Consider the following 24,351-nt stretch of genomic DNA (forward strand, 5'->3'; position numbering starts at 1 on the left):
GGATAAATCCGTATAATTAGACTTTGAACAGATCAAATAATGTTATGCTGTTTTGTCTGCAATGTCATAGAAGCTCTAAATAAATGGTAAACAGATCCACAATCACTAAGGAACCAATAGGTATAATATACACAAATGCACAGACAGAAATCACAAATGTTAAGCACCATCAATGTTTTAAATATTTATATGTAAGCATATTGCTAGAATCATGTGATAAGAAAAGCTGGAAATGTATCACTGTCATTTTAAAATGAACTTAAAAAATATTTCTAAATGCTATCCTTTTTACTGTTTATTTGACAAAGGAACTGTAGCCTTGCTGTTCACGAGAACTTCTTTTAAAGCTATTTAAAATTAGCATACTATAAGTTTTATGTTATATTAGAGGTACATAAAATAAATAGTAAAGATAATGTGCAAAATATTTAGTTTTTCTCTTTAGCTTAACAATTGCTTGTGCATTCCCTGTATAATATCATATTTGCATTAACAATGCTTGTGCTGACACAATATGAAACTTGTTAATTAGCTATATACAAACTAATCAAATTTGCTGCTTGTGGTGTAAAATGAGCACAAACAGCAATTCTTTGTAGGCGCCACTGACTTGTGGCATCAAAGACTCCAGTGCTAACAGCGACCTGAGTTCAATTCCCACCTCGAGGTCCTACGCAATCCCTTCCCTCTCTCCATTCCCCATACATTCCTGTCAATATTTCCTAATGTCCTATCCATTAAAGGTCCATTTTTTGGGAAAGCTTAATTCTTTTATGTTCTGTCAACTAAAAATTGTAAAAACCATTAAGTTAACTTAATCAATTTGCATTAAGACGACATAAAGGCTTTGTGTGGAACTCAGCATTTTTTATTTTACAGTGTGTTTAGGGTACAAAAGCATTGACTGCATGATGAAGTTTATTAAACGCAATCAGATATTTAATTTTGCTAAGTGTCATAATTGTCAATTTTTGCAACTTGACATTTATATATGTTCTGAAAACTGAATTAATAATCTTTGCATTGATGTATGGTTTGTCAGGACAATATTTGGGCAAGACGCAACTACTTGAAAATCTGCAATCTAAGAGATAAAAAAAAAATTAAATCTAAATACTGAGAAAAATACATTTAAGGCTGTCTAATTGAAGATCTTATTATGCACATTACCAATCAAATCAAATTGATTTTAGATATTTTTTACAGTAGCAAAATTTACAAAATATCTTCAAGAAAACTGAATGACAGAAATTGATCATTTTGACCTATACAACGTATTTTTGTCTATTTCTACAAGTATATCTGTAAAACAAGACACAAATATCACTACAAGCATGGTATTAATTTCATTCAACAGTTAAACAAATTAGAAGTTAATATTAAGTGGATTACATTTTTGTAGTATTGTATGTTTGGTTCCAAATTAGGCATGGGATGATAACCGTTTTTAAGGTATACCGCGGTTTGGAAAATTCAAGGTTTTAAAAATGCCAAAATTTTCTGCTATACCGCTCCTACATTGAATAAAGTGTTGCATGCAAAACTGTTGCAAACAATTTATTTGTGTTGAATTCAAACAAACAAATTAAATTGAGCAATGTTCAACTTACTTTGTTTGTTTAAATTCAGCCCAAATAAATTGTTTACAACCACTTAACGTAAAAAATTGAGTAAATCCAAGGAATCATCTTTGAATTATTTTTTTCAGTGTAAGGTATGTGTAAAATTTTTTATTTATGTTTTTATTTTTTTATTATTATTTGTTTTCTAGGGCAACATTATCTCCAGCAGAAAAGCTATCCAAATATGCTGTCTTAAATTGTAAAGAAATCTGCGTTTTTAAAACAAGAGCAGAAGTCAATGATTTATTTGATGTATTTGGCCTGACATGTTTACAGCTCCAAAATATTTTAAATGTTTCTCAAAATAAAATATATTGCGTTCAAAGGGGGAAAAAGTTATTGTTTTTTACTCAGATATTTAAAAATAACTTATTTTTGAGCAGTAACCACAATACCGTCATACCGAGAAATCATGATATTTTTATCAAAGGTTATCATACCGTCAGAATTACCATGCCTATTCAAAACAACAGTCTCAGAGCAACACTGCTGTGTTTAGTTCCTGAATGAAGATTCTAAGAGAACATTCTAATAAGATACCAATAAGATACCAATAAGATACCAATAAGATACCAATAAGTCAATGATCCAATGAAACATGCTCTGTTTGAAACGAATCAGCCATTTTGAAAGAATTGTTTAAAATTATTTATTAAAATCCTCATTTAAAAAAAGGACTTGCTGCCACCTATTGGCTGTTTTACTTCCACATTTCTCAAAGATCAGCCAAGATAACAGCAAAAAAAAACACTATTTATAATGCAGGGCTCTATGCTTACTTTTATTTCTACTCATAATTTAAAATATTTAGAAGCAGTCAAAAAATTTGCATCAAAATTAAGCCTGCCTATACTTCATTCCTTAGAGTGGGATTTCTTTTACTCTGTAATGGATTTATTTATACATTTATTTAAAGCACTTCAACTTATGTCCAATTGAAAAGTGTATATTTTGAATAAATTAAAATTTTTGAATAAATACATTTAAAACACTGATCAAATAAAGTCCATATTGACAAAATTAATTTTCACTAACTAGGTGGCACCGAAGAACACAAAAGCAGCATCCAGGTAAATTTATCAGCAGTTAAAGAAACTCTGAGGTGGCATGAATCATGTTCTGATTATTTATTGATTATCAAACATCAAATGTATAAATCACCGGCCAAAACGAAGACATTTAATTAATGCTTCTCTCCAAAATGCCATTCGTATTCATCTCCAAAACAGACAATCAAAACACTCACTGACCCAAATGTGATATTTTTAAATGTGAAGTCACAGATATTTGAGACTGATTGCCATGTGACAATAAAAACAACACTTTAATAACAAAAAACTCTGCCCCGTGCACACAACTGTCCTACAACAGCACAAGTATTGCATACAAAAGGATTTTAATGAACAAAAAAATCATTAATTGATTTTATTGAGAAAATGTTCTAATCTGAAAGCCTCTACAAATACAAAATATTAAGCAACTGGTCATTCTAATAAACCTCAGGTTAAAACAAAAAGAGTTTCAGAGAGCATTGTTATGAAACTAAAAACAACAACAACAACAAAAAAACTCAGCAACTACAGAACACTTTCTTCCATATGATGACATCTAGTCTGCCGCAAGTAAACTTGACTGATTTCCAATGATCAAATAAACAGCCCAGCCCTAATAACACACTTAAAGAAATATAACACATTAGCGGTGTCTGAAATAAAATAAAAAAATCTAAACCAAAATTCCACCAGACCCCAAACACCCCTCTATATCAGTGTTTTGAAAGGGTCTATCACATTCTTGCAGTAGCTGAGTATTAAACCCTATTCGCCTTCCAACTGTTGCCAACACCAAACACTCCTTTTTACCTCAAACACCTCTAAAACACCTCAATCCTCCCTAAAAATGCTGCTGACCCCAAAATACCCATTAAGCCACAAGACTGTAAACCCAAAGAATCGTTCCATTTCCTAAAAACACATCTAATTGGAAATGAATTTCACACCCAAAACATGAGTAGCATAGAACACACCATTCTGCAAAAACACATCTTGTAATCTGTAAAAATAATGCTGACTTGAAACATGCCCAAGACACCAAACCTAAAATACCCCTGACCCAGAACTCAGAGTCCTCATATGTTCCCAAAAAATGCTGCTCACCCCAAACAAACATTGCCAACTGGAATCGTGTCCAAGGCAAAAACACAACTGACTCAGAACTGCTCATGTTAAGTCCAGAAATGTTGTTCTTCCTAAACACCCTCATTTGCCCAAAAGTGCTGTTAATCCCAAAAAATTTGCTGATCTTCCTAGCTATGTTTCCATCCATAAATCTGAATTAACTTTATGCGTAAAACTGGATTATTGCATAAAAGATGTGCGAATAAAACAGCGTTTCCATCCAACGAGCCAAAGAGAACAAAATCGTCACTTCCTGATTAACTGGCGCCAAATATCAATGGAATTTGCTGCGGTAGGTGAAGCTGTGTGAATCTTTTCTTCATTTAATAAATTACTTACATCTCAGAGGGCAATCCTGACACGCAGTGAACGCGTGGTGTTGTTTGAAGGTGTGAAACACGGAGCACAGACGCTCTTAATTCTGGAGGTCATTAATAATATAATTTAACTAATAATGAAATGGTTCAGGCATTTTAGAATGACCAAAACAATATTTCAGATGTTTAACAGTGTGCTCAGCCTGCTGGTTTATCCATTCGCACATATTTTTTATCATCACATGATCTCTTATAACAAAATCACATGACTTTTTTAATGCGCGTACTAGAAATTGTTCGATTGAAGTGTTTCAATCGTAGTTTATGCGGAAAACTTAACGAAAAAAAAGTTTATTCTCCTCAGTTAAGGGCATATGTTTTTTATGCGCATTTTAAAAATGTATGCGCATCTTGGCGTTTCCAACTGGTTTAAACCTCATTTGCAATTCGTAGCTATTTTAGGTAAATATACAGCAGAGGTAGCTGTTAAAACATATTCATAGAGTTTTAAACAAACATTTTGTTTAATTAAATGTCATCTTATTTTATTCATTAACTTAAATATATTCATGAAATATATAAAATGTTTGCTTTTAACTATTAATATGACTTTCATGACATTAGCACAACGGCTAACAAGTCTGCTTCTTGTTTTCTCTGTCCGTGACTGACCCCTATTGGATGCTTGAAGGTTTCATGTTTTGAACTGTATGTACAGATTTACGCTCACTGGCCACTTTATTAGGTACACCTTACTAGTACCGGGTCCAAATGCATATAAAAATAGGTGGATGGAAATGTAGCTAATGGTGCCAATGAGACTTAACATTCATTAGCTATGCTTCCACCCACCTATTTTTATGCGCATAAAAAACGGTTAATGGAAAAGCCATGATGCGCATTAATTTTGCAAATGCCCATAAAAACTGTATGTGCATAACTGAGTAGGATAAACTTTTTATCCGATAAGAAAATATGCGCATAAACTATGACCGAAACACTTTTACAGAACAAACTGCAGTGTGCGCATTAAAAAAAGTCATGTGATTTTGTTATAAGTGATAAGTGATGATAATATTGTGTGTGAATGGCATCTGTTTCATTCTCCAATCAAAAGCAGAGGCGGGGTTTCCGTTGAGATGATGGCAGTGTCTGGGTTGTCAAGACAACTATGCAGACTTTTGAATATGAAGGAGTTGTGGTTGCTGTTTTGAGTTATCCGGTGCTGTATGACTCACAAATCTTGAATTTCACGATATTGTTAAATATTAAAATTATACTAATATCAACAGCAACACTCACGCACACTACCCAGCTGATTAAGTCATTGCCTAGCGACATAAAAAGTGCACAGCATTTCTTATTTTCTCGTCAGCAAAAGATGCAGCGTGGTGTGCCTCGCGTTTTTGAAACATAAAAGTGCGTTCTGTGTGATCTGCCCCTAAAACGCTTTAGCCGTTAGTGTTATTATATTTTTGATTACCTCCAGAACTGTCAAGAGCATCTATGCCTTGCATCTTATGCCTTAAAACGCCACCACACGTTCATTGCACGTCACAGCATTTGTCTTCTGGGGCGCAAGTAATTTATTAAATATTTAAAAGATTCACGCAGCTTCTACATCAATAAATTCCATTTTACTTTTGATATTTGGTGCGAGTTTATCAGGAAGTAACGATTTTGTTCTCTTTGACTCATTGGATGGAAACGGTGCTTTATTCGCACTTCTTTTATGTGATATTCCAGTTTTGTGCATAGATTTGATTAGCATATTTGGATGGAAACATAGCCAGTGAGGTAAAGTTGGTTTCATATTTACGCATTCATTAATTTTTGAACAGTGACAACTTGTGACACGCTCACTACTGTTTACCATATTACTTTAAATATTCGCTCTAAAATCGCAGGTATGACTTCAAAACAACATTAGCACTATTTAATTAGCTTTAAACAATGCTGTACCTTCATAGTCGTTATCTGCAAATATGATATCAATATTTAGAATTTGCAAAGAATACTCTTCTGAAATTATATTATTAAGAAGTCTGAATGTGCAAATAAAAAACCAACTTTTCACCAATCTAACATTCACCTGACTCAGAACTCCTGATTATTGACACCAGAGATGCTGTCCTTACTAAGACATTCGCATATTTAGGTCAAAAATGTTATTCATGCTAAACATCCAAATTTGCTCAACAATGCACCCCAAAAATTTTGCACTGTGCTCAAGACCCCTAAAATACATCTGAACTGACTCTGAACACTCATTTAGTAAATAATAATAATAATAAAGTGGTTTATCCCAATTTGTCCAAAACACTTTACAACTCAAAAAGGTTGCCAAGTCAAATAGCAACCAAGCTCCCTAAATATAAACCAGTCTGACACAAAATTGTATTCAGCCAAGTTGATCCAGTTTCCCCCAAAATAGCTGCTGACCCCAAACAAACACCCGACAAATTTTAAAGAGCCCATATTATAGATGAAATAGGGTCATATTTAGGTTGTAAGGGTCTCCAACAACAGTCTAATATGCATGCAAGGTCAAACAACACTTTGATGGTCTTATAATCTGCCTTTATTTTTACCTAGTTATCCCAGCGACTCCCATATGAATCGTTCAGCGATTCATTTGTACCCAAACCCGTCCTCAGCGCGAAGCTAATCTGCGCTGATTGGACCAATGACCGGCTGCTGCGATTGGTCGACGACACTGACAGGCTTCAGGGCGAGACAGAGTGAAATGCCCAGCAGATTATCAACAATATAAAAGTAGTCACAGTGTACACACGCTTCATAGTGGATTTTGGCTGCCAGTGGGTGAATGTAAATACAGACGATGGACTAGAAAATACTGACGACTAACTATTTTATCAAGCAAAAAGTCCAAGAACTGGCGAGGATATGTCCTAGCAGTCTACTTGCTCTTTTTACACACACGCACACACAGGGCCGGCGCGTCCAGAATAGAGACGGCGCGGCGGCGACACCTCCCTCCCCCTCCGCGTCCTCAGTTACATCCGCGATTACAACCCTAAGATTTCAAACGCGACACCCCCTAAAGTCCTCACTTTACAAACGGGTCCCTTTGATCACCCTTTGCCTAGAGCTTTACCCTATTCAGAGACACACACACACACACACATCAACCTCCTAAGAGGAGACACTCACACAAACGACCGTCCTCAGAGGAGCCACACACACACACACACATTACACACACACACATAGCTGACTATCCATAAACAAAGCGGCACGCGTCGCGTTTTCAACGTAGCTTTACACGCGATATGAGAATATAAAGAGTTAACCTGATACAGTACACGCGGTTACAAGTAACAAAACACAACTAAATGCATAATTTGCAAGCTAGAGTAAACGAGGCAACAATTTTAATCGCACGTACTTACACTGGTGAAATGGGGGAAGAAACTGATTCATGATCCACTGATCCTTGTTCTGACAGTCTTTACCGATCCTTCCTTTAACAAACTGATGAAGTCTTCTTTGTAAGCAGGTAGTTTCCAGAGGCTCTCGATCTGCTCAAGGCTAGGCTATATGCTAAGGTTTCATCTTTGGGTGAACTGTCAATAATCTCCATCTGCACAGCGTGACTTCATTCTACCGGTGTCTGTGTGTGTCTCTGTGTGTGTGTGTGTGTGACTTTTTTCTGTTAGTGGGTGGGGCCGCAGGTTTCAAATCTCCCGGGCTTGCGCGTGCAACTACTTGTGTTTCGTAGCTGCGTCATCGCGAAACACCTAATAACTCGTTATCAAGACGACTCGTTTGAAGCACTATGAGTCGACTCTTTTATAGATGAATCAATAGTTTTAAACACTGTACACTTACAGATTTAAGCCTTAGCTGGATATTTCACTTCACTTAGAGCTGTGTGACACACTACATGGAAGGGCATTTTCAAAAAGCCATAATATGGGCTCTTTAAAATACATCAGAACTTGCCAAACGTTACTTCACCAAAAGAAATCCTGCTTAACGTTCCCCTGAACACCAGTTTGCCCCAAAATGCTGCTGTGCTGACCCCTCAAAAACAGAACTCTTAATATTCTTCCCAAAAATGCCAAAGACCAGCTCTACTTTAATATTGACGATGTCTAAAAGGCCTACAACCTCTGAACGCTAATGTAACTAGAAAGTAAGTTTACCAGGGTTTTAAACACGACCTATGTCCTGACCTGATGGGGACAGATTAGCAGTTTGCTAACAATCAACAACAGTTGCTTAGTGCATTAAAGAACATAAACTAGACTCTCACAGTAACTTATGGGGTACTTTTTTGCACGAATACCACACACGTCCAGTTTCGAAGCTCATCTGACGCAGATTTGAACAGGTAAACAATAGTTTTATCACCGCTGCGCTCAAATTAGCCGGCTAACATGCTAAATACTCACATTTGCGCAGCCACTTAATCCAGTATTTCACGATCACGCTGTGATATTTCTTGTTCTCGATGCACCAGGTTGATAGTCCCTGAATGGATTCCATGGTGTTGGATACAGTCTGAAAGCGACGGTCCAAAGTGGATTCCAAACGCGGCGATGAGCCACTGTTGTGGCCGCTAACGCCTGCACTGCCAGCCGCCATTTTCCAGATCTTGTGGTCGCGGTGCTGCCGCTCACAGGTTCATGTGAGGAAACTGCAACATGACTGGATTTCCAGACTCCATTAGAAATTAGACCCAGTTTTACATTAACAGCACTACACACACGAATAACAGTGTATTTTCCTTACATATCTTTCTATTTTTTTATTTATAAAACATTTTCCTGCTTGTTTTACTCTCTGTGGTCTGAAATGACAAAAACAAGAAAAATGTCAAAACGTCACAGGGTGCAGAAACATAAAATTTATCTAATCTAAATCTGAAATAAATATACACTCTTTAAACGCATGGTTGTTGGTGCCAGACGGGCTGGTCTGGGTATTTCAGAAACTGCTGATTTTAGGGTTTATAGAGAATGGTAAGAAGAAAAAAAAATCCAGTGAGCAGCAGTTCTGTGGGCGCAAATGCCTTGTTGGTGTCAGAGGAGAATGACCAGACTGGGTCGAGCTGATAGAAAAGCAAAAGTAACTCAAATAACCACTCGTTACAATCGTGATGCAGAAGAGCATCCGTGAGCGCACAACACGTCCAACCTTGAGGCGGATGGGCTACAGCAACAGAAGACAACACTGGGTGTAAGAACAGGAAACTGAGGCTACAATTCACACAGGCTCACCAAAATTGGACAATAGAAGACTGGAAAAGTTCCCTGGTCTGATGACTCTCGATTTCTGCTGCATCATTTGGATGGTAGGGTCAGAATGTGGCATTAACAACATGACAGCATGGATCCATCCTGCCTTGTATCAACGGTTCAGCCTAGTGGTGATAGTGTGCGAGATGTTTTCTTGGCACACTTTGGACCCATTAATACCAATTGAGCATCGTGTCAACGCCACAGCCTACCTGAGTATTGTTGCCGACCATGTCCATTCCTTTATGACCACAGTGCACCGATCTTCTGATGGCTACTTCCAACAATATAACCGCCATGTCATAAAGCGTGAATCATCTCAGACTGGTTTCTTGAACATGACAATGAGTTCGCTGTACTCAAATGGCCTCCACAGTCACCAGAACTCAATCCAATAGGGTATCTTTGGGATGTGGTGCAGCAGGAGATTCACATCATGGATGTGCAGCCGACAAATCTGCAGCAACTGCATGATGCTATCATGTCAATATGGACCTATATCTTTGAGGAATATTTCCAGTACATTGTTGAATCTATGACAGAAAGGATTAAGGCAATTCTGAAGGCAAAAGGGGGACCAACCCAGTACTAGCAAGGTGTACCTAATAAAGTGGCCAGTGAGAGTATATCTATACATCCAGTTCAAAAAATGAATCCTGCAAGCATCCAATAGGGGTCAGTCACGGACAGAGAAAACAAGCAGACTTGTTGGCCTACTCGTTATGCTAAAGTCATGAGTCATATTAATAGTTAATAAAGCAAACATTTTATATATTTCATGAATATATTTAAGTTAATGGATAAAAATTAGAGGAAATTCAACTAAACAAATGAAATGTTTAAAACTCTCTAAATATGTTTTAACGGTTACGTATATATACCTAAAATAGCTATGAATTCCAAATGAGGTTTGAAGTCCTTTGAACAGGCAATGCTTTTATTCAACAATGACCTAATTGAGTAGTAATGATGTAATGGTGAAGGCCTATATTATGTATATATGCAAACGATTGTGTGATACTAAAAAATGGAGTAACGCCTCCTTAAGTTTTCACAATTAAATAATATCTTAAAATACATTGAATGTGAAAAACAATTATTATTTTTAATTGCAAAACCCCTATTGACTACTATATATATTTAATTTATACATTTACTATTTATTTATTATATCAAAGTTGAGGTCTAAAAGAAAGAAATAGAAAAAAAAAACAAGGACAACTGAAAATATAAGAAATTTTCTCAACATTTAATGATATCAAAAAGTGGAGCATGTTGAAAAACATTTCAGCAACCTTGACAAAATAACACTTATAAAAAAAGAAATGACGCACAAGAGAAAAATGGGCTTGAAAATATGAATACAGAATAAGAATTGTGCTACAATGGCCGACTTTTCTGAAACAAATAAGAGTAATGTTAATAATAATAAATCTTCAAAATGCTACCTCCACAACCGCATGAAGCCATTTGGTGTCATTAAATGTTTATCACAATACATATCTTCATACACACTTTTCCCTTATAGCACAATCTCTATTATGATTCCACCGATATACTTACATGTGTATTTTAACATGACAGTGACAACATGCTTCTCTCAGTCAACATACCAACACGGTTCTTTCTCAATCCTCATGAAGCTACAACCAAATACTGCATCTCTAATGTCAGAACATAGTCTACAAATAAGTCTAGTCTTCCTCAGTGTGATCTTTACAGTGTGTGACACTCTGCATACTAATAATTCACTTTTATTTTGACAAAATCTCCAAATTCTGAATGAAAAAAAAAAAAAAAAAAAAAAAAGGTTTTCGGCTGAGTACAAGCTAGCTGTGCAATCTACTAGATTTCAGTGACAAAATTAACTCTAATAATAACAACATGGAAGCGTAAGAACATAAATGTGCAAATGTTTTTGGCAAACGTTTATTTCCATAAACTGATAATTTGCTCTTGTAATTATAGAATACTTTTCAATGCTCCTGGGACTCTCTTCGCCTCGTAATAAATATACAACACAGCTATCATAACAACCCGCGGCCCACCATATATGGCCTCTCCAAAAGGTCATTCGTTTTAAGGCTGCTTAAGTGATTTTCAGTATCTTCAAGTAATGACGCAATAAATAAAAAATATCCGCCCCGTATGAATGTACTTCTGTTTCATTCGATGTTAAAAAGTGGTTCTCAGTTCAAGTCGAAGGACATTAAGGTAGATAGCGATCGCAGTCGTGTTTTCTGGATGTTTTATTAAACCGTCGGTATCTGACGTCCCGTGTTCGTAAAGTGGCAGATATTGTTGGAAGCCTGTGTCATTCTGAAAGGCAGTGCAGCAGTGTTTCGTAGCTGTCCCTATGTCGTGTATTTTAAGACACTTTTCTGACCTTTGAAAACTTTCGTAAATATGTAAGACAAATTGTTATGCTGTATTGTTTATATGAAAGCATGTATGTTGTACATAAATGCGGCAGAATGTAAAGTCTGACTAACTTAATAAAAGCGTTCTGAAAAAATTGAGTTCCCAATATCGATAGGCTGGAGGATAACAAACAAAAAAAAATTACGACAAACTGTTATGTGCGTAACGTTTCTGTGCGATGCGATTTACGAATAACCTGTTTTTTTGGCCCTTCTGCTTTTACGGATTCATTCCCACTGTCCGTTAAGTCAGAAGTGGGAGTTGTGGATGACACCGAACAGTCCTGCATGCCCAAAACGCTGCCCCCTGTGGCCGTCAGCGGTATTACAAGCGGAGGTGGTCTTCCTGTTGCAGTCCCAAGGGTTTCCTTTACAGAGATTGTCTTTTCCTCAATGATCAGATGGTCATTTTCGACAAGTTTGGATTCTGATGCAATTTCGTTTTTTGTGTGTGTGCAGATCGCACTGTCGTCGTCGAGTTCGCTTGATGTGTTCTCAGAGCTGCTGAGCCATGAGCTGGTGTCACTGGGACTCGACCCTCGGTCGTCCTCTAGGAAACGTTTGCTGCTTGAAGATCCTTGCGAGTCAGAGTCGGACCAACTCAATCTGCGCTTCTGAAAAAGGAAACATATGATGCAATTTAGAGCAAGACACTGCAGGTAGTGAAAAAGAAAAAGAAACCTTTTTATACACACATACACTTAACAGCACACATAGTGAACATTTCAATTGGCACAAAATATAGGTATACATATAATATTGAAGTAATCTACACTGTACATGCATTTGTCAAATTATATATTTTTATTCACTGTTTAGTCCTTATTTTATTTGATTATTTTTATATTTTCCTTTATTATCAGTGTTTTTGTCTCGTCACAGTCATTCTCTTGCACAGTGGAAACTTCTGTCACCAAAACGAATTCCTTATATGTGTAAACAAACTGTATTTGACAACAAAGCTCTTTCTGATTTCCGATTCAGAAATGAAAAGCTAAAACCAGCACAACAGTTTTTCCAAATGCTTATGACCATACTTTTCCAGTTAATTGATTAAATTTAGCATGAAGAATTAAAGTTTTCTAGTGAAGGCATTATTTGCATACATTTGTAGCACATATTTTTTGTGGTTAAGATTCTTACAAGATATTTTGAATATGCTTTTAATCACTAAGAATTCAGAAAACGCTATGAACTATAATTTTTTTTGTTTTCTTTCTAGAATAAAATGTGACCCTTGACCCCAAAACCCATGTTGCCCAGGTGTGTTTTGCGTTTACAGATTATAAGCATTAGAATCTTAATTACAGATCATGTTCCTTGAAGTTATTTTGTAAATTTGCAAGTGTAATTATAAAAAAAACATTTTGGTTATGTGCATTCACACTTTATTTAGACAACTTTAAAAAATAAATAAATAAATAGAGAATTTTCTTTAAACCATTAGTTTCCGGATTTTCAATTAAAAAAAAAAAAAGATAAAAAAAAAAGAAAATAAAAATAAAATTTTTTTTTAAAAAGGGTCACAAATGTTAATGCCGGCAGCTAGCTCTCTGCTACTGAAGCTAAGCAGGGCTGCGCCTGATCAGTACCTGTATGGGAGACCTCAAGGGAAAGCTAGGTTGCTGCCGAAAATGTTGTTTGTGAGACCAGCAGGGGGCACTCAACCTGCAGTCTGTGTTGATTCTAACGCCCCAGTATAGTGAAGGGGACTCTATACTGCTCAATGAGCACCGTCTTTCGGATGAGACGTTAAACTGAGGTCTTGACTCTCTGTGGTCGTTAAAAATCCCAGGATGTACTTCGAAAAACAGTAGGGGTTTAACCCCAGCATCATGGCCAAATTTACCCTCCTAACATCCCCATTTCATAATTGGCTTCATCATTTTGTCTCCTCTCCTGTGATGTGCAGTCTGGTGCAATATGGCTGCCGTTGCATCATCCAGGTAGATTCTGCACACTGGTGGTGGATGAAGAGATTCCCCCCAAAATGTGTAAAGCACTTTGAGGGTCCAGAATAGCGCTATATAAAATGTAAGGAATTATTATTATCATGATTATTGATTAAATATTATAGTTTTTTTATATATGTTTTGACTCCAAAGCCCTTACTGTCCATAATAATATGCAAATCAATCCTTAAACTAATTCCACCCAGAAATTGTGTTATAAGGACAGTGACACTGACAGTAGGCTGTGAGCCAATTTCAGGCTGTTCGTGAGCATCTGTCAGGCTCGTTTTTTTTAACACATTGGCTCTAGTCTGGCTCACGTTGGCTGCGGTTTGCAAGCTGAATCAGCACTGGAGCCATCAGTAAGAGAGAACGTGAACCAGTTTAGTGAACGAGTCAGTGCATGAGAATAAAAGCCAAAGTAATGAAAGCAAGCACTGAATTCAAGAGAGCACAGACAGAAGCCTGTTCTACTGTTACATCAACAATACGAGTTTCATAACAACAAGGAAGAAAGTGATCAAAAGAGATATTTAAAACAAAAGCTGCTAATATAGATAACTAATCTTTGTGGATCAACTAAAAGTAATGCCTAGGCCTGTAGAGGAAAAAAAATCTGCATCACACATATTTAATAATTTATTTACACATCCCTATTTATTTATAGGTTCACAACCAAAAATGTATTCATTTTCAACTCTTTAAAATAAAGTTGTGTACATAGTTAGTGTTTTATAAAAATTAAATTATCATTCCCGGAATTTAAAAAGCTTATTAAAGAGCTAAACAGATTTTTTTGCATGATGCATCATTATTGTCTGTGTCACACACATCAAAGAAACCTCTGATATCCATTCAACACACCCACATAATTATAATTACATAATTCATTTGGCCTGCAGTGCTTAAAAGTGTGAATATTAAGTGACTTTTTTCTGCACAGGTCAAACCTGAAACAAATTTTAAATACTAGTGCTGTCAAACAATCACATCCAAAATAAAAGTTCATATTTTCTAAATAGTTGTGCATACTCTTAAATTTGTTTCTTTTTAAAATGTTTCCCAAATTATGTTTAACAGAGAAAGGAAATTTTTACAGAATGTCTGATAATATTTCTTCTGGAGAAAGTCTTATTTGTTTTATTTATTTCGTCTAGAATAAATCAGTTTAGAAAAAAGCAGTTTTTAATTTTTGAAAACCATTTTAAGGTCAAAATTATTAGCCCCATTAAGCTATTTTTTTCACTGTCTATAGAAAAAAAACCACTGTTATACAATAACCTGCCTAATTACCCTAACCTGCCTTGTTAACCTAATTAACCAAGTTAAACCTTTAAATGTCAAATATTATTTACTGTCATCATGGCAAAGATAAAATAAATCAGTTATTAGAAATGAGTTATTAAAATTATTTTGTTTAGAAATGTGTTGAAAAAAAAAAGTGTGTCCATTAAACTAAAATAAGGAACAAAATAAACAGGGGGGCTAATAATTCAGGGGGGCTAATACTTCTGACTTCAACTGTAGTTGTTTAAGCGTAACACAAGATGAAAGACCGCTTACATGCAGAAACTCCATTGAAAATATTAGGGTAAAATACGTTTTCACATTTTTAAGACATGGCTGTAAAACATATGCTGGATAAGTTGATGGTTCATTCTGCTGTGGCGACCCCAGATTAATAAAGGGACTAAGCAGAAACGAAAATGAATAAAAATCAGGCAGTGGAGATCTTTGATTTTTAAAGAAGACAGACCTTAAACGCGCTGATTTTGTAACTGCATACAGTTCACCGAAAGCGCTTCACCCAAGTTACTGAAAACTAAAAGTCCTTCTGCATACACCCTATTATTATGACCATTATTTTCCATAGTGTAAAATAGATTTAAGAAAAGAAATGATAGTGAAATGTTAAAATTTCTATCAAATACACATTTTGCCAAGATCTAGAAATTAAAGTTTTGCTATTACTTACACAACCATGTTTTCCAAGTACTGCAAGAATCATGGTTCTTTAATAATAATAATAATAATAATAATAATAATAATAATAATAATAATAAAGTTGTAAATAAAAAAAAGAATAAATATTTTAGTTTATATTTATGCTTGTTTTGTCTTATTTTAACATCATCTTTAGGTCATCTTGAAGTGGTAGTTATAGACTGTAAATATCACCAATTTCCCATGCAGGGAAAAAAGGACATTTCATTAGCTAAGTGGGTATTAAAAGCCTTTTCTGCTTCAATTCTAGACAGGCATTTGAGGAGCTTACCTTGACAGGAATGTGTAATTGATCCTGATTCCAGCGTGGCGGCAGATTAGCCATGAGACTGTGGAGTGAAGAGTGTGTGCCGTCACGATGCTGAGGCCTAACTTGAGGAAACCAGACTTTCAGCATCATCTCCAACTGCTGAAGAGTGCCCATGTACTTCTCTCTATGCGTGTAGACAAAGAAATATTATTTAGAAAAGTGCATTATATGTGTTGGATACAATGAGGATCATCTCAGTTGTGAAAGTGGGTGAAAGTGCAAAAAATAAAATTGAAAAATACCCAAGGTCAGGTTTTTGTAGAACACCCACAATCCGTCGCAGTCGATCCATGGCAACACTCTGCTGAAATGAGCTCAAACCTGCCAAATAAAAACAAAGGAATACAATTAATGCAATGATTGCATGCAAAATAATGTAAACTACTATTCAAATGTTTGGAGCGAAAATGTCTTATGAAATCTCTTATGTACAACCAAACATAGATGTCTATTAGACGTCAATATACCACAACAGTCTTTATTCTTCAATGCCACATGATCCTTCAGAAATCACTATAATATGCTAATTTGATGCTCAAGAAACATTTATACTGAAAAAGATTAAGCTACTACGCGGCAAGCATATTCTGTTTAAAAGACATCCAAACATAGACCTCTATTAGACATCAATAGACAAAAACAACACACAGTCTTTACTCTTCAATGTCACATGACCCTTTAAAAATCATTATAATTTGCTAATTTGATGTTCAAGAAACATATTGAAAAAGATTAGGTTATTTTTCGGCAAGCATCTTTTTATGTTTGAAAAACATCTAGTAGACATTCAAACATGGACATCTATTAGATGTCAATATACAAAAGAACAGACAATCTTTACTTTTCAGTGTCACATGATCCTTCAGAAATCATTATAACAAGCTAGTTTGATGCTCAAGAAACATTTATATTGAAAACGATTAAGCTACTTCCCGGCAGGCATTTTTTGTTTAAAAGACAACTAACAGACCTCTATTAGACATCAATATACAAAAACAACAGTCTTTACTGTTCAATGTCTCATGATCCTTCAGAAATTATTATAATATGCTACTTTGTTGCTCAAGAAACATTTATAACAAAAATTATTAAGCTATTTTCTGGCAATCTTTTATAGGTTTAAAAGACATCAAATAGGCATCCAAACATGGACGTCTATTAGACATCAATATACAAAAACAACAGGCTAAAACTAGACTAGTCATCAATACAGATTAGACTTTATGTGTATTCTTTATTCCAGTCTATTTGATGACTATTAGATTTTCACTCACAGACCAATTATAGCCTTGATTCAGCCAAACACAGATGTCTATTAGACATCTTTTAAAAACCAAAAATGCTTTCTGCGTTAATAGTGAGTGCAAGTTTGAGTATTTTTTAATAAACTGAATTTTTATAGCAAATTATTTTATAGCATCATATAAACGTTCAGTATGTCACATTTAATCATATCATATAAATTAATACACAAATTAGAGGAGACTTTTAACGTTAATATATGATAAATATTCTAAAAATACTTCTGGTGACACTTTGCTGAATACCTCGAGTGTGTTCATTTCATAAAATAGTCATTAGAAGCATTTTTCTGTCACATTTAATAAAATTTCTCCCATTTCCCCCATTCATTACCTTTCTCATATCGTCCGGTTTTCAACCCATTCAACAGCTCCATTAGAGGCCTGATGTACCCATTCAGCTCTGAGCACTGCAAGACACATTTTAACACATATTTATAAAAATCCTCACAGCTGCATTTAAAAAAACAGAAAACCACTTCAAAAATACAGCACCATCCCATGAATATTCAAGTTCTTGATTGTTCAAAATAAAGAGCCTGCGATTGCATGACAAAAACATTGTAGCATTCAGAACATTCAGAACTGAAATGACTCATGCAGAATTTCCAAAGCTTTGTGGTATTAATCACTTGCACGCAGAACAACATGATCACCCACAGTTAGACGTCAATGATACGTCCTAGGCCGTCAGATGTTTGTCGTGTAATATCATGCTAAATCCATCTAGTTTGAACAAAAATTATGATGGTTTAAATCAGTGGTTCAATCTGTATTGAGCACGTACGCATCTGTCACACTCTTTGAAAGAGGCTTATATTGAAGACCACCACTTACAAGCTATATTTGACATGACAGCAAACTCAAGCTGGTGTGTGAGAAATTTTCACATGGTGTGGATTTCACATTCAAAGAGGCGCCTCTTAAAGGCACAGCAACAACAAAAACATACTGCTTATGTGTATGGCTAAGAGAAATTAGAAACTATTTTCCCTCAGGATAAAATATTTAAAAATAAATAAATAACTAAATAAATAAATAAATATGTATGAAAATCTAACATTTTATATAAATTATAATATTTTTATAAAATATAAAATTTTATAAAATTAAAAATTAAAAATACCCTCATTTAATCACCCTTAAGTCATTGAATATATTTGTTCATCATTAGACATTAAAAAGATTTACTTGTTGCTTTATTCTGCCAAGCACAAAAGAAGATATTTTGAAGAATGTTCGAAGCTGTTAACCATTAAATTCCATGGAAGTCAACATTCTTCAAAATATCTTATTTTGTGTTTAACAGAAGAAACATTAGGTTGTTTACTCTTATTCACATACTGGTTTATTCATTCATTAATTTTCCTTCAACTTATTTCCTTTATTTACCAGGGGTCGCCACAGCGGAATGAAGCGCCAACTTATCCAAAATATGTTTTACACAGCAGATGCCCTTCCAGCCGCAACCCAATACTGGGAAACACTCATACACTCTCACATTCACTACGGTCAATTTAGTTAATTAAATTCACCTATAGCGCATGTCTTTGGACGGTGCAGAAAACCAGAGCACCAACTGGCCCAGCCAGCGACCTTCTTGCAGTGAGGCAACAGTGCTAACCATTGAGCCACCGTGCTGTCCCCATACTGGTTTAGTTAGATATGAATATTCAACCAGCAGACAAATTTGGTCAGGGAAACTCAAACATTCTTGAATGGCATGTAGGCATGGTTGTTGGTGCAATAGCCTAGTGGTTAACGCACTGACATATGGTGCAGTAGCACTTCAGGGCGTCCCAAGTTGAAGGACATTTCCAGTCCCTAATAATAAAAAATAATAAAGGCAAAAAGGCCAAAAATAAATCTTTAAGTAGGCATGGTTGCAGATCCGTTTCTGTTTGTGTATAAATAATAAGAGAATAAAATGCTAAATGAATCCATCATCTCCCCATGTTAGCGTGGGTTTCCTCCGAGTGCTCCGGTTTCCCCCACAGCCCAAAGACATGCGCTATAGGTGAATTGGGTAAGCTAAATTGTGTATGTGTGTGAATGAGTGTGTATGAATGTTTCCCAGTAATGGGTTGCAGCTGGAAGGGCATGCGCTGCGTAAAACATATGCTGGATAAGTTGGCAGTTCATTCCGCTGTGGCGACCCCAGATTAATAAAGGGATCAAGCCGAAAAGAAAATGAATGTATGAATGAATGAATGAATGGAGTCCATCATCATGAAAAAAAGCCATCTTTTTTTCTTCAGAAGCTTTTAAAGTTTGCATGAACCGGAAGCTGCGATCGTTATTTCTTCCATTTGTGATGCAGTTCCAAGAGAAACAGGATTTTAAATAAGCAAACAGTGGGCGTGGCTTGTTTTTTTCTACCATGAGCTGATTGGATGTAGTAAAGTAGGCATTTCATTCAGAAAGATCGGGAAAAGGGTTTTAGAAGAGCTATTACAACCTAACAGACTCCCCCTGCTCACGATTTCTGTTTGTTGTCTAAACTGACAGCCCGAGGGGGCGTGGTTGAGAATGTTAGCCACGCCCATTACCTCAAAATCTGATTATTTAACTAAAAACAAACAGGAAGTGCAGATTTTAATTAATTTTCTGATTTTAATTAAAGATTAGAAGGGCAAACCATTTTTTTGTTCTTAATGAAATGCACAGATGAATTGTTCACCACAAAACTAGCAATGTGAGCTAACAAAATCATATGGTTAGTTTTGATTTCATGAGGACTTTAAAGAACCTGATTTATATGGATTTCAGGTTTTTTTTTTTTTTTTTACATTTTCATGACTACTCTAAAGCATCCTAGACCAGTTTGAATGAACTGTGATCCAGAAACCTCTCTATTGTATTAACATAATATTCACTTATCATCATAATATTCACTGTTCTCAAGATGAACAAATGTATTAAATGATTACAGAACTCCACATTTCAAAACGGATTTCGAAACATCTATGAGTAAGCCTGACACTGTAATCCAAAACACTGAGAATGCATAAAAACATCACAGAGAAAACGGATTTTTGATACTCACTTTGCGTGCAAATCTCAGGTCTCCTTCTGTAGGAATCCTCTCAGATGGGGCTGAGGTCTGCCCAGTCTGCCCATTTACAACATTATTGCTCCTCTGGTTCATAAAGCTGAGGCGAGAATTTGAATTGGGCGAGCTCCCGTTGGCCAAGGAAAGTGGTTTTGGAACTCCCGCCGCCTCGCTCTCAGAGGAGAAGACCTCCGATTCATCCTCCGTCTGCTCACTCTCGCTGTACATGAGACTCGGGGTGGAGGAGAGGGAATCTTGTGTTTGCCATTTGGAAGGACTCCCCGGTGATAGCATTACTGAGGTGGGAGAAAACAGATATACATGTGTGAGGAGTTAGATTGTTTAAAGCTGAAAAGATGACAACAAGCAATTTCTGTCCTGTAATCTGTCTGAGAGAATGTAAACAAAGATCACAACAATAGAGGAAAGGGCTAGTTGACAACACTAGTCTCTACTAGTAAATCCTTGTCAAAACTGCAAACATGGAAGAACTGAGTGCTGTAGTTTATAAATTATAAACAAGTCAAATTTGTGAGCTGTTTATGAGCAAAACAGAATATATTGTAGTCTCATTTAAATAAAAAAAAATTTAATATTTAGAATTTAGCTTTCTAGATAATAATATTGTGACTTTAATTTTACAGTTTTTTATATGTGATAAAACTAAATGTCCAGGATTATTAATCAGCGTCACATTGGGCTGGGCGATATCTCACGATAATCTCATTAACTTTCAAATGCGAAATCTCGATTAATTCTTTTTCATATAGAACAATAATGATTTATATTTCGATATCAGTTGTTAATGCTTCCAGATTTAAAAGAGTATCCCAACAATGACTGAAGCTACAAAAAAAAAAAAAAAAAAAAAAAAGAGTAGAGAAGCTACAATAGAGTCCATTAAATAGCATAACCTGTTTTCAGTGGCCAATCATTTTTGGCGGTCGAAAATTCAGTGCATCTCTAATATCAACACACTTCTTGTTGCTCATTTCTGCTGTGTGGTTGGTCAAAAACAATATAATACACAAGATGCGTCTTGTATAGTTCTGAATGGGGAAAAGTGTAACGGTCAATATGGCGAATAAAGCCCCGCCTACTAGTACAGGAGCCAATCATCGATCGTTATAGACTGACGTTTTTCGGGGGAAGAAGGGTAAAGTATAGATCAGATACGTGGCCGGCCAGAAGTGCGATATGCACATCAATATAGCAGCATTTTTTATGACGCTGTATAACAAAAATTGATATCTAATTTATTGGGTAATTTAATAGATAGCGTAAATAATACTCTGTACAACTACTGTTTTTACGTTACGATGACGGTTGGGTTTAGGGGGGAAAATATTATTAAAACACAACAAATGTGTAATTTAATTAAAAATATATAAATAATTCTCGTTAACTTCCGGCCGCACCGTATCTGATCTAGCAACAACCGGGGAGAACCTCGGACCAGACTTAATTTTGAAATATAGTTCCAAATTAAGTTTGAAATTTAAATTAAGTCTAAATTAACTAACTACACTTTTTTGTTTAGTCTCTATGGAACGAACGCGAGGTACAGTCCATCCTGTAAAACGCACGTCACATGACAGCAACTACTCAAACGCCCACAAACTTGTAAACAAAGAGTTGCTGTCATTTCTGCAGGAGATTCTTCATCAAGGCCATGTTGTGAATTACTTCATGTTGATCATTATTCAGAGGATGATAATGCGCAACACGGCCGTAAATGAGGTTGGCGTCGTGATCTCGTTCATTTCGAGTGCGCATGCGCATTAACTTGGGCAACCTGAAAATATGCCCGTTTAGAAACTAAAAAACCTAGTTGTTGTTTATTGGTGACTCCAAATATGTAATTGTAAGCAAGGCAAACAGTTTGAGAATTTGGAGAATTTGATGTTTCCAAATTCAGACAGAATGCCCGAGCAGTGTCAAAGACGGTCGCTGAATGAAATGACTTGGCTTGAATGGGCTTTGGGTTTGCTCTTAGAACAAAATAGGAGTAAAAAAGTACAGAGCTTATCATTGTTATCGACATCAAATCATTCTAATATGCTTTATCCTAACTACATGGTGCATGTTTTTATGAATTACAAGAATATTATGTAAGACAAAATGTTCTGTAACATTACAACAGTCTGTGTGCTTCCCTGAAGGAATAAGTGGTCAGAAATGTTAAACACTTGTAATTACTGTGTACATACACACATGTATATATGTTAGCACGAAAAGCAGAAAGCTGAGCTTCTGGCCTGACTGGACTTGCAGAAAAAAACGTATTGTTGAAGTAAAAAAAAAAATGTACAGAAACATCCAGTTTCTTTCACTCGCGAAACAAGAGAGGTTTAAGCACTCAAACAATTGGCAATGGAAAGAGTGCTTAAAACAGATGAAGGAACGCGGGATACTTTCCAAAACCAAAAGAGAGATCACGGAGATACCATAATTACTCCGATTTGGAGCACGCCATGTTCCTATCACTAGGTGAAAAGCCACAATACCACATTTTGGCTGCGTCTCAAAAAACGTGGAGCTGTTCTACCTAAAGGGCTTTGAGAAACACATGAATTTAATATGAACATGGGCTATATAACGCCTACAGTGCCGTTTAGATGGACGTCTATAAATACGGAGTAGGGTTTCATAATATACAAGCTGAAAAAAAACACACACTCAACGGCATGTGCCTCATAAAAATAAACAGCTAGGCGGTGCCATTAAGGCACATTAACTTCCACCAGATGGACAGCTTGGTAGTTTTTTAAATATGAAATATCATTTTAAATGAGGGAAAATTAAAGCAAGTATGATACATATTAAACATTTACACAACACTATTAGTTTGTAAACACATTCTATTCGTGTGTTTATTGACTAACTCTTGCACTATATGTGGGTGTGTCGTTTATCCATACATCTGATCACGTTTAATTAATAAACTGTAATAAATATTCCGCATATACACATGAATAATGACTATAATATAATACTGTAAAGTATTTTTTTTAAATCGCACACGAGCACAAACAACAGCGATGCCAAAATGAAATCCACGTTCACTAATATTAAGTTACAAAAGTAAAACAAAATAAAAATTATGAAATATTAATTTTAATCGCGATTATTATGCTGTAATATTACAATAATAAAGAACAAGGCTATCAAAACAAACAGATAATTCAGCTCGGTATGGCGTAAACACGCAGAGCGAGGTTGATGATAACATTTGGAGGCTTTCTGGGTGTATAACAGATTAATTTGTTATATTTTACTAGGAAAAAACCGCAAGCATTCCCTTACCTTGATGCTGTGTCGTTTCTGGGTCGGTACCACAACAACCTCGTGCCCGGCGCCACTCACACGGCCTGCAGCGTTGCTCGTCCGCCTGAAAGTGGTTATATGAAGTTTATTGCTTACGAAGATTGTCTTGATCGCACGCACTACTGTCCTGAGTGAATTTCTGGACTTCTATCCTCTTCCTTTCACCACTCACGTCACTTTACAGCGAGGGACGACATGTGAACAGCTACACGTGCTGAACAAAAGCCAACGCAGGCCGCGCTCCCATTGGCTGGCAGATAAAAGGCGACGCGCTGGTTGGACGGCAAAGCAACCAATCCGCGTGCCTATGCGACGTGACTGGTCGATCCTATCTGTTTGCACACCCCCCTCCCCGCACGTGGCACTCGTGTGTAAAGGCAGATACTACGCATTGAGTCACATTTTACAGATGGTGCTCATTGTTCCACGTTAGGAAGAGAGTGTACACGGGACAGTTTTTTGGGGGGAGCATAACACGTTTACTTTCAGTGCTGCTTTCAATTTGAGATGACATTACAGATATGTTAGTGATTATTTATACGTTTTAAAAAGTACTTTATTGAAAAAATGTATTTAATAAAGGTTTATTAAAAACTAAGCAGTGT

At 35.9% G+C, this 24,351-nt stretch overlaps 2 protein-coding genes across 2 annotated transcripts in view; both read right to left on the bottom strand.

Annotated features, from left to right (window-relative positions):
• The window catches only part of rprd2a (regulation of nuclear pre-mRNA domain containing 2a), a 37,992-nt gene extending 29,257 nt beyond the window's left edge, over positions 1 to 8,735 (bottom strand). The window contains exon 1 of the mRNA XM_056479704.1: positions 8,535 to 8,735. Coding sequence (XP_056335679.1) covers positions 8,535 to 8,727 — 193 coding nt within the window. The 5' untranslated portion in view covers positions 8,728 to 8,735. The remainder of the gene's footprint in view (positions 1 to 8,534) is intronic.
• Positions 8,736 to 11,092: 2,357 nt separating this feature from the next.
• On the bottom strand, positions 11,093 to 23,949 carry ciarta (circadian associated repressor of transcription a). The gene is made up of 6 exons (XM_056480477.1): positions 23,726 to 23,949; positions 20,414 to 20,715; positions 17,702 to 17,777; positions 16,309 to 16,387; positions 16,028 to 16,190; positions 11,093 to 12,414 (listed from the first exon to the last, which is right to left on the bottom strand). The coding sequence occupies exons 2-6, from the start codon at positions 20,711 to 20,713 to the stop codon at positions 11,956 to 11,958; spliced, it is 1,077 nt and encodes a 358-aa protein (XP_056336452.1). The 5' UTR covers positions 20,714 to 20,715; positions 23,726 to 23,949; the 3' UTR covers positions 11,093 to 11,955.
• Between the last annotated feature and the right edge of the window lie 402 nt (positions 23,950 to 24,351).

This window comes from Danio aesculapii, chromosome 19 (assembly GCF_903798145.1).
Source record: "Danio aesculapii chromosome 19, fDanAes4.1, whole genome shotgun sequence".
NCBI lineage: Eukaryota > Metazoa > Chordata > Actinopteri > Cypriniformes > Danionidae > Danio > Danio aesculapii.

Excerpts from the sequence above, each read along its gene's own strand:
- ciarta (XM_056480477.1), bottom strand. The coding sequence starts at position 20,713 with ATGCTATCACCGGGGAGTCCTTCCAAATGGCAAACACAAGATTCCCTC. Across the intron at positions 17,778-20,413 it reads ACCTGAGATTTGCACGCAAA|TGCTCAGAGCTGAATGGGTA; the intron begins GTGAGTATCAAA and ends TGTGTCTTGCAG. Across the intron at positions 16,191-16,308 it reads CTACAAAAACCTGACCTTGG|AGAGAAGTACATGGGCACTC; the intron begins GTATTTTTCAAT and ends CTACACGCATAG.